Source organism: Sphaerodactylus townsendi, linkage group LG06 (assembly GCF_021028975.2).
Source record: "Sphaerodactylus townsendi isolate TG3544 linkage group LG06, MPM_Stown_v2.3, whole genome shotgun sequence".
In the NCBI taxonomy this organism is placed as follows: Eukaryota; Metazoa; Chordata; class Lepidosauria; order Squamata; family Sphaerodactylidae; genus Sphaerodactylus; species Sphaerodactylus townsendi.
Window position 1 is genome coordinate 122,184,295 of NC_059430.1, and position 10,877 is coordinate 122,195,171.

The following is a 10,877-nucleotide window of genomic DNA, read 5'->3' on the forward strand; positions in this document are numbered from 1 at the left end:
TATTAGTCCTAATTCTTCCCCCCAGCATTTTCAATGGATGCCCCCTGGTTCTAGTATTGTGAGAAAGAGAGAACAATTTCTCTCTGTGAACATTTTCAACCCTATGCATAATTTTATAGACTTCAATCAGATCCCCCCTCAGACGTCTCCTCTCCAAACGAAAGAGTCCCAAACGCTGCAGCCTCTCCTCATAAGGAAGGTTCTCACTTGCCTTGAGAACCCTTTGCCTTGAAAACCCTTTGCCGGAGCCACCATAAGTCAGATGTGACAAGATAGAACAATGACATCTGCCAAGCTCAGTGGATGCATCCTCCTTCAAACACTGGTTACTTGGATACCCTCTTCTTCTGCCAATTATGACTTGCAGAAGACCAAAAGACATAGGGGAAATGCTTGGGGAAAACAGAGTGTTGGGGAGGGGAAGAGTTAAATGGGGATGTGTTGCAGCATCCCTGCCGCTTCATCCTAGTGCAAGTCAACTGAAGAGCTTCCCAAGTAGGATTCCAGTGAAGGCTTGGAAGAAGAATTCGGTACATTCTGGGACAAAGCTGGCCCTTCCAGAAGCTAGTGTGCAACTGGATGTTGTGATGACACTAGTCCCAGCAAATGAGCCTGAGCTGTGAAGCTTCTCGCTGCAGGTAGCAGAGTTGGTGCAGCCCTTCATGGCGGATGTTACGCTCATTTGCCCTGCAGAAAGAATTCCAGGAGGTTATAGTCAGTATCAGAATTACAGTGCCGTGGAGCAACCTGCAGTATGTTCTCCAGACTTTCTAAACCTACCCATCCTACATGGGAAGATAGCAAAATACCTCTGTAGTCTCGACAGTCCATCTCGTCGCAGAGCATTTATGCTTGCCAGAGTAAATGCCTTTCCTTCCAAAGTTACAATCGGGAGATTTCAAGGTGTTTTATTTGCTGACAGACGATGCCCATGCTCTGTAAATGCCGTGGATACAATACAGCATATCCTCCTAGAATGTCAGCTTCACTCTGCACTACGTAGTCACTATATAACCCCGATTATCAAAGATAAAACAAATTTGCCTTCGGCTTATGTCGTGAAGTATTTACTCAGTGATGCATCTTCTGAGATAACCTTTAGGGTCTCTACATATCTAGCGGAAGTAATATCTCAAAGACGGTACTAAAATGTGTCCCTCGATGTATCAAATCATCTAAATTACATTGATTTAATGTCTGAGGCCCATGAGAAGTTGTTCATATCAGCTTTAATTAACATATGGATATCACAATAGGTCTCCAGAAAGTTTGTGTATAATTCATCCTAATTTAGTGTATTGGATGCCTTGTTGTATTGTTGTTTATGAAACGAACATACTGTATGTAGAATTATTTATGCCTAATAAAGGTTTACTGTACTGTACTGTACAGTGCCCTGGAGCGACCACCTCTTTACTGCCTCTCTCTCTCCATATTCACTGAGCATTAGGGTGAATCCTGCAAATCTACAGGTAGTGAGGGTGATAGGATGTGTTTTCTCCTTCCATCAAAGGAATGCCCTCAGGTGAAGGCATTCAAGCCTACTTGGAGAAGGGGCTCTCCTCTCCTATGTTAATGGACTTTTCACTTCCTTTCGTTTTCTTTGATGCTTGCAATTATTGGTCGAATCCCCACTTGAAATTTGCACACCTGTTCCTTGTGAAACCGTATCCCTTTCATCGGAGTTTCTCCCTCCCCGCCGCAGCGAGCACACAGCAGACACACCCGGTTGCAGAACTCATAGCAATCCCCACTACCAGGCGTGCTCGCTTCGCCGGTTTCCCCCAATTGGCTGGTGTGCCTTGATGGGGCGGGATGTTTTCCCACTTCAGAAATGTACATTGTAGGGGCGTGATCAAAAAAGTCCAGCGTGTAAAAGTTTAACGTTTAACTGTTTAACTGTGCAAACAGTTAATCATTACCTGTGTAAACCATCAATGACTCAAATTTACACGTTTGTTTAACGTCTTTCTGCGTCCCCTTCTGCTGGCCGATCGCAAAACCGGAAACAAAACCATCGCAGCGCTGATTGGTTGCCTGAATTCCGTGACACACTCCAGGGCAGGAAATGAGTCAGGGTTTCAACCCTCATCCCTCCCCTCGGATCAGCTCTGAACTGTGTTAATGGGGTCTATGCCATTTGTAACCAGGTCCTGCCGGAACGCGGATTAACGGGGAGAACGAGCGCCAGAAATGGAATCTGCCACGCAAGCAGTGGGGAGGTGGTCCCTCAAACCTGGTTAGTTTGTGTTCTGAAACCTGGTTAAGACGGTAGTGGGAATTCGATCATTGATAACAGGAATGACCCTGACACACCAACTCTGAAGGGGACTGGCGGCAGGTGGCTATCTATCACTACGCTGGCCTTGGGGGATGCTCATCTCCCCAATGGCTCTTTCTTTTAGCTGTGTCTTTCTCACATTTATGATTACTGCATGGATTTACGATTACTGCATGGGGATAAAGATAAGGGCAAATGAAAGTGTGGTCAGAACTGGCTTTTGCAAAGCCAGGAACGTGCTGTTGTTTTCAATAAAGGCTTCTGATTAAGAATCCAGAGTCTTGTTGATTTCAGTCTCAGAACCTGACAGTGGGAAAAGAAAAGAAGCCCAACAAATAAGCATGTTACTTGTATTTGAATATGGGTTGTTACCTAGTCCTGCAGTCTCAGACATCTCAAAACAATACAGCTCATCTCCAGCTGTATTCCCTAGCCTGGATTTGACAACCCGATGCTCCTGATATTCAGTTGGTGATCAAAGAATCACCTGGCAACTCTACTTACAGTGCTTAAACTTTGGTGCTTGGCCCCAGCCCCCATCCTCAAGGAATTGGGAAGTGGCAGGAAAAATGACTGAAAAAAATATTCTCCAGGGTGGTGCTCTAGGAATTTCCTTTTGTCTTTATGGTAAATGTTAGGAGGAAAATTCTAGAATGTCTCTTGGAAACAATATCACCTCCTTCCCAAACTCCACCCTCCCTAGTCACCACCCTCAAAATTTCTCAGCATTTGTCGATGCTGGGCTGACAACACTGCTTAGGACCAGAGCATTTGAAGGACTACCTCCTCATATACTTGCCAGTTAACATGTTAATTTCAATCTCCTTGTGCCCTCAAACATGGAGGTGAATTGGCAGCAATTGGGATTTCTAGGTAGTGGCACCCTAGTTCTTATGCTGATAAGGCTGTCAGTTTTAATTCATCTGTTGGGAAAATGTCTCCCTCCTCCCTTTATAGAATCCTATATAATCTTTCAAGGAAATCCAGTGAAACCAACATAAGGGTCATACATTCCATTGTCTGAAACTCCAAGTAATTAAATCACAACAGGGATTCCTCTTAATCTAGACTCCTAGCCCTTCGGGGATAGGGCGGTATATTAGATAGATAGATAGATAGATAGATAGATAGATAGATAGATAGATAGATAGATAGATAGATAGATAGATAGATAGATAGATGGATGGATGGATGGATGGATGGATGGATGGATGGATGGATGGATGGATGGATGGATGGATGGATGGATGGATGGATGGATGGATGGATGGATGGATGGATGGATGGATGGATGGATGGATGGATGGATGGATGGATGGATGGATGGATGGATGGACGGATGGATGGATGGATGGATGGATGGATGGATGGATGGATGGATGGATGGATGGATGGATGGATGGATGGATGGATGGATGGATGGATGGATGGATGGATGGATGGATGGATGGATGGATGGATGGATGGATGGATGGATGGATGGATGGATGGATAATCTGGCCTTGCCTGCTGAAGGGAAAATTGCAATGGGTTCTGACTATTTGCCCTGCATCCACTAAGCATTGCTGACATTTTGGGCCTTTTTAACTTAACTTGTTGTGGTCTCTTCCTGGATGATGCCACAGGTGTCAAAACCAGGGGGACAAGTGTGAAAAGATCCCATACAGTTGTCTCCAACATCTTCACAAACCTCGCATGACAAAGATGCTCCTAAATGGTAGGACAAAGAAGAAACAGTGACCACCAGATGGATTCTCCTTCATTTTTGATAGCTAGGGTACAGCTACCATTGAATTACACTGGAAGTCAAAGGTGTTTAAACTACGGCAAGTTAAGAGACTCCTGCTTGGCGAGGCACTTCATTTCGAGCTGCTTGAATGTTCTCCAGCCAATCAGAAGATGCGCCCTGTATGCTACAAATGAAAACGAAAACACGAATTGCCCAGATTTTGTTTGGTTTGTGTGTAGTAAGAAAATATGTCGACCCATGGAGGGTAGGTCAACCCAATGCTTTTCAATGGGTGGCAGACCCGTCTTTAGAGTGGTTAAGATTCTCTTCTGTGTATTTGTATAGCTACAAAGATAGGTCCTCCAATTTTTCTTTTCAATAGGGAAACTATATATTGCTGGAATTGGCAGGACCAGCTGAGTAAGACCATGTGCTTTTGGGACTGAAAGGTGCCCAGGATTGGAGCCTGCAGAACAAATGTCCTGGGCCAACCTTCAGCAAATGGAGGCAGGAAGGATCCATTCAGCTGCACACAAAATGTTGGGTGCAAGTAGAGAGTGAAACTGACCAGAGAGCAAAACAGTCAGGTTGTTACAGCAGGGTAACGGGTTCAAAATATTTAAGCCAAAAAGCTTAAGCCGACAAAGGAATAAAATCTAATATTTTATTCACGCCAACAACCGGGCAAACAGCATCAGGGGAACCACAGAAGATGACAGTGTGTTCTTACTTTTATAGGTTACATCAGAATAGCAGTAAAAAGAATACACCCTAAAGTTCATCATCATCAATCAATCATAAAGAAAGGTGGAGATTTTCCCTTTCCCTAAAACATTTGAGTATTCTAAGACCCTTATTGGAAGATGGGAGCATCTGATCCTTTGACGCAAGATAAACTAGGACCTGTTTCTTTCCTATCTCTATTGCCTTTTGTTGTCCTTCTTCCTAGGAAAAGAGCCTAAACATTTTATGTTTCTTTCTTCTGTCTCCTGAAGAAGGGCAAATTCAAGGCATCTAAGACCTTAAAACAGTTGAATCTGCACATTCTGTATAACTCTGGACAAAGGGCATTCTGCTGAACTATCAAGCTTGCCTAGTGACAGAAAGAGAATAGACTTTCAGGCCTGCATCTTTTCTTTGCTCAGCTGCATTATGGTTGCCAACTCCCCATTACAGAAAGAAAGTAATGGGGGGCAAGAAGAAAACCTTTGCATATAACGAAGTATATCCTTTATATGCCTTCTGCACCTACAAGGTGGGAAACAGCCTCTTTTCCCCTCTGACACCTTTGATGTTTGGAAAGCACCCAGAAATCACCTCTTTTTGAGACATCCCCCAAAGGTCTTATTTTGGGTCTAAAGAGTGAAAAGAGGCAGTTGCCCTTTTCAAGATGTCCCAGAGACATGTCTTGTGTGCTGTGCAGAATGGACTCTTAAGTAGCAACCCTATTTCTAAACAAAAAGGGAAGTGCACTAGCAGACATTCCTCTTCCATTTGCCCTTGGATGTACTTTTATGAAGAAGAAGAGTTGTTTTTAGATCCTGCTTTTCTCTACATTTAAGGAGTCTCAAAGTGGCTTACAATCACCTTCTTTTCCCTTCCCTACAACAAGGCTGAGACTGGAGAGAACTGTGGCTAACCCAAGGTCACCCAACAGGCCTCATGTGGAGGAGTGGGGAATCAAACTCATATCTCCTTATCCCATAGCAGTGTGTAAATCCCCACCCCTTTAATTCCGCCCCGTGGGTTGTGAGCTGTGGCCTGGCCACCCTCCACTACAGAAACTCCTCTGCCCTGTCCTCCTAGCCGTGGCCGTTCTATAAACCAGGAAGGAACACAGAGTATCAAAACATAACCTGAAGAAGTTTATTTTACTAGGAAGGAAAATAAATGTTGGACCCACACTTTAAACAACTGTGCCATTGTGTAATGACTGGGAGTCAAGGTTGCGGCTTCTTACACACATTAGTAATTTCTGTCAAAACAGAAATCATCCTCTGCTTTCAAATGAAAATCAAAGAGCCTTTTCCTTATGGTTGCTTAAACTGTCCCATGCAACTTTTAAGATGTAATCTAACAGACCACTGTCTGTCACATGGTTTTCTGCCCACAAAACAGTCCACAAGAAAGAACCTTACAACACATTGTTGAAGGCTTTCACGGCCGGAATCACTGGGGTGCTGTGTGGTTTCCGGGCTGTATGGCCGTGTTCTAGCAGCATTCTCTCCTGACGTTTCGCCTGCATCTGTGGCTGGCATCTTCAGAGGATCTGATAGTAGGAATGGAAAGCAAGTGGAGTATATATACTGTGAAGTCAAAAGGTGAGGCCCTCTGAATAGAGTAGCCTGGTATGTGAGTCACAAAGAAGTCTGTAGCCTGGGAGTAACAATGGACAACTTCAACAGGAAGGAAGAAACCATGAAAATGAACAGAATTTGGCTGCCAGTGTTGAAAAACTCTAGAATCAAGACAGTGACTAATTAGCTCCACACAAACACAGGACAACTATAGACAATAGCAATCAAAGGAAACAAAGACCAGGATACTTCTATTCAGATGCATTCACCTATTGACCTTGCTATCTTCATTGTTACTCCCAGGCTACAGACTTCTTTGTGACTCACATACCAAGCTACTCTATTCAGAGGGCCTCACCTTTTGACCTCACCGTATATATACTCCACTTGCTTTCCATTCCTACTACCAGGTCCTCTGAAGATGCCAGCCACAGATGCAGGCGAAACGTCAGGAGAGAATGCTGCTAGAACATAGCCATACAGCCCGGAATCCACACAGCACCCCAACCTTACAACAGTATTTCCTACTCTAAGCCAACACACTGACCCAGTCTTCCTTCCAGTGAAGAGGCTTCAGGGTAGAGTACAATATTTAACCTGCCTAGGTAACAGCTACGCCCTATCCCCCTGAGATCAGTTCATCTGGAGAAAATGACCTCTTTGGAAGGTGGAGCCTATGGTGATCTACTTCGTTTAAGTTTCTTCCCTCCCCAAACCCCACGTCAAAAATCTCCAGGTATTTTGCAATCCAGAGCTGGCAACCCTATAAATAGTGGGATCCTCAGTTTCCCCCTTATCCTCAATCTTTCTTAGCCTGGAGGCACCTTTGAGCTCTGACATAGCATGGGCCCCTTCCGCACAAGCAGAATAATGCACTTTCAATCCACTTTCACAATGGTTTGCAAGTGGATTTTGCGATTCTGCACAGCTGCAAAGTCCTTTGAAAGTGGATTGAAAGTGCATTATTCTGCATGTGCTGGACTGGCCTTAGTGGGTGCAGCCACAACATTTGTGCTACAGTGGCTGCTACAGGAGGTGGAGCAAACCACAAACTAGCTGCTGCAGCTCACCTTCAGTCACACAGTGAAGATGTTTGGGCTGTGGTGGCAGCTGTAACGTTTTTCTAAAAAAATTGCACAACCAATCAAATCACCTGTAGTCAATCAATGCCCTGAAAGGCAGATGTTTCACTTGACACTTTCCATGTTCTACAAACACTTGGCAGGGACTAGGAAGGTGTTGGTGGGCATTAGGGTGCCGTTGGACACTATGTTGGAGCCATCATCCTAGACCAGTGTCTTCCAACCTTTTCGACTTCACAATACCCTTGACCTCACTCTTCCTATCTCACGGTACCCCTGCCATCCTCCCCCCACCTTCCCCTCCCAGTTTCCCTGTTTTTCCACCCCCTCCCTTCCCCTCCCAGGGTGAAGCACGGGGGGTGGGTGGTGGGTGGCAAGTGGCTGCTGACCTTGCGGCAGCCCCTGCCCCCTGGGCCAGCTCCATATCCTTGCTGGTGCCGGTGGGAGGCACCACAAAAGCGAGGGTGGGCGGTAGCGTTGCCGCGGTATCCCTGGGACATGCTCACGGCACCCCAGGGTACCACGGAATCCTGTTGGGAATCACTGTCCTAGACCTTTCATGTTTCATCTGATGGGATGATGCCTTTCATTGGAGGACAACATTGTTTATTATTTGTTTGTTTGTTTAATGTATTTATTTATTCAAATTTATATCCCGTCCTATCCACGCAGGGCTCAGGGTGGGTTACAACTGTCAACATTGAAACAATCAATAAACTTTAAAACAACATATGATAAATAATTAAAACCAGTAGATGACAATATTGGGTGCCAACATTTAATAATAATAATAATAATAATAATAATAATAATAATAATAATAATAATAATAATAATAATAATAATAATAATAATAATAATAATAATAATAATAATAATAATAATGTGCCTAAAGACCTTGGACGGCACTAAAAACAATTGGCGCTGACAAAATCACCATATGTCAGCTGCAAAAGGCCACCCTACTCGGCTCTGCACGCATTATTCGCCGATACATCACACAGTCCTAGATGCTTGGGAAGTGTCCGACGTGTGATGTAATACAAAATCCAGCATATTGATCTTGTTTGCTGTGTATAACTGTTTTTGTATCAATATCATCATCATCATCATCATCATCATCATCATCATCATCATCATCATTATTATTATTATTATTATTATTATTATTATTATTATTATTATTATTATTATTATTATTATTATTATTTCTTAAATTTCTATACTGCCCGATCCCCAAAGGGGATCCCCTACCCCCATCTGTTGTACAATTCTTCCTTTTTCTGTCCTCCATAAGACCCCTGTTTCATGAGGGTGCCAGAGACATCTTTCTATTCCCCCTGCAGGTACATTGTCTATCAAAGAATTCCTGCTTTCCAAAGAGTACATGCAAGCATATGGGCAGAGAACAGAAGGACAAGAAAACAGAATACAGCTGCTGGAAACAGACACAGGAATCCCTCCATAAGCCAGTGGGGGGAGTTCAGAAAAAACAATGCTATCTATAAAAATGACAGATCCAGATGCTTGGATGCTTGGAAGACAGACACTCTACCTCATCAAATTATATTTGAATCACTTTCTTCCTTCCTGCAACTCGACAAAGCAGAAAGTGAAGTGCCGGCAGAACAGGAGCTTCTGAAAACCATTTTAGTAGATGACCAAGTGCCATTTATTTTGCAGAATCTGAATTGGTATGTCAACAATGCCTCACAGGAGGTATTTTGGGTTTGGTTTTGATTAATTTCTCCAAGCTGGTTGCTAATAGCTCGCAGTCACAAGAAACACACATCATATCGAGGCAGTCATGTGATATAAGAGTGTAAACATGAATTAATCCATTTATTCAGGAAGGTAATATCCTGTTACTTCTCTGTTAAATGGGATTGCTATTTTGCATTTACAAAAACTTGTTATGCCTTCTGCCTTGTTACATGGCAGATTTAATAAGCTAGAAAAGGCTAAAAGACTGTGCCCATGTAACGATGGCTCAGTTGAATCTCTGGCCTACCAATGACTACACTGTCTCAGATTCAAGGAAATCAGATCCAAGTATGTAAATCTTACTCCTTTACATTTACCCGATCTCCCTGATTTAATTAGATTACACTACTTGTTGGACAACCCTGATCCTTCTCTCTGTATGACAGTGGCAGACTTTCTCCTGGAAATTACTAAACGCCAGTAGATTTCCTTCGACCTAACATTTATTCCCTGTATTGTATATGCTTTTAAATCCGTTTTTTATTATTGTTGTACTGTTGTCCATGCCAATAAAGGCTTGCTATGAAAGAATACAAAAACTTGCTGTAAGGGAGGACAAAGATCCCATTAACCCCCAACTCTCCCTTCTCGAAGGGCCCAGGGGGCTCACCTGCAGCTATCAATCTGGAAAGGAAGCAGACGGTCAGAAGATTTTGCATCATCCCAGATATCTTAAGTCTGGGGTTAGAGCAGGATTGGAGACTGTGGGTGTAGCCACCAAGTCTCTGCTTCTGTCTGAATCAGCCACGGGTGTTGTACTTAAGAAAACAGATCAACGCTTCCCAGAAAAAGAACAAGTGAGGCAGCCAGACAACTTCCTTAGGCTCTGTCCTGTGCCAAAGACCAGAGGGTTTGGAACAAGCAAGGGGGGAGAGATGAGCATGATACAGCAATTGTTTTTCTGTGTTTTCACTACAGCACTTGCCCAAACCAGTGCATTGGTCAAGACATTAATCAGAGAGGGAGAAACATTTTAACGTTCATCAGTCACAGTTTCAAGCAAAGCCAGGGTGAGTATGTTGCTCAATGACAGTCTTTGGGGCACCAACATCCAGGTGGGACCTGGGGATCTCCTGGAATTACAGCTGATCTCCAAACTACACAGATCAATCACTCTTGCTTTGCAGGGTAGTCTCCATGGCATTAAACCTGGCTGAGGCCCGTTCCCGCCTCCCCATCCCCCACACCATCTCCTGGTTTTACCATTGAACTCTCCAGGACTTTCCCAGTCTAAAGCTGACCACTCTAGCCATTCCAGAAGTTTTAGCTTTGCAGTCCACACCAAATTGATGGAGGCCTGCATATTTCAAGAAGTAGTAGCTAGTTGTGCAACAGGAGTGAGCTTTGGATAGTGTGACCAGACGTCCCGTTTTTGGCGGGACAGTCCCGCTTTTAACCAATTTGTCCCGCATCCCGCAGGGTTTTTTAAATGTCCCGATTTTTGGAAGGCTGCCGCAGTACCTTCTGGGGCGCTCCCCTTTTCCCACCCTGTCACAGGGTGGGAAACAGGGGAGCGCCCCAGAAGGCAGTGCGACAGCCTCCCACGCTGCCGCACTGCCTTCTGGGGCACTCCCGGTTCCCACCCTGTGACAGGGCGGGAAACCAGGGAGCGCCCCAGAAGGCAGTGCACTCCTGCGGCCACGTGCCCATGCATCCCGCCTTAAAAAGGTGAAAATCTGGTCATCTTAGCTTTGGATTGATTTTGAGAACATGAGTGAGGCACT

General features: G+C 44.3%; 1 protein-coding gene across 1 annotated transcript; it reads right to left on the reverse strand.

Annotated features, from left to right (window-relative positions):
• Positions 1-214: 214 nt before the first annotated feature.
• Positions 215-9,871, reverse strand: LOC125435494 (phospholipase A2 inhibitor gamma subunit A-like). Its single transcript, XM_048501692.1, has 4 exons — positions 9,764-9,871; positions 3,875-3,991; positions 2,654-2,710; positions 215-687 (listed from the first exon to the last, which is right to left on the reverse strand). The coding sequence occupies exons 1-4, from the start codon at positions 9,813-9,815 to the stop codon at positions 476-478; spliced, it is 438 nt and encodes a 145-aa protein (XP_048357649.1). The 5' UTR covers positions 9,816-9,871; the 3' UTR covers positions 215-475.
• Positions 9,872-10,877: the final 1,006 nt, after the last annotated feature.

What these genes read in the sequence shown, in the direction of transcription:
- LOC125435494 (XM_048501692.1), bottom strand. Translation starts at nt 9,815, where the DNA reads ATGATGCAAAATCTTCTGACCGTCTGCTTCCTTTCCAGATTGATAGCT. An exon ending in TTCCAGATTGATAGCTGCAG is followed by an intron (nt 3,992 to 9,763) that starts GTGAGCCCCCTG and finishes CCTACCATTTAG; the next exon opens with GAGCATCTTTGTCATGCGAG. An exon ending in GTCTGAGACTGCAGGACTAG is followed by an intron (nt 688 to 2,653) that starts GTAACAACCCAT and finishes TTCTTTCTGCAG; the next exon opens with GGCAAATGAGCGTAACATCC.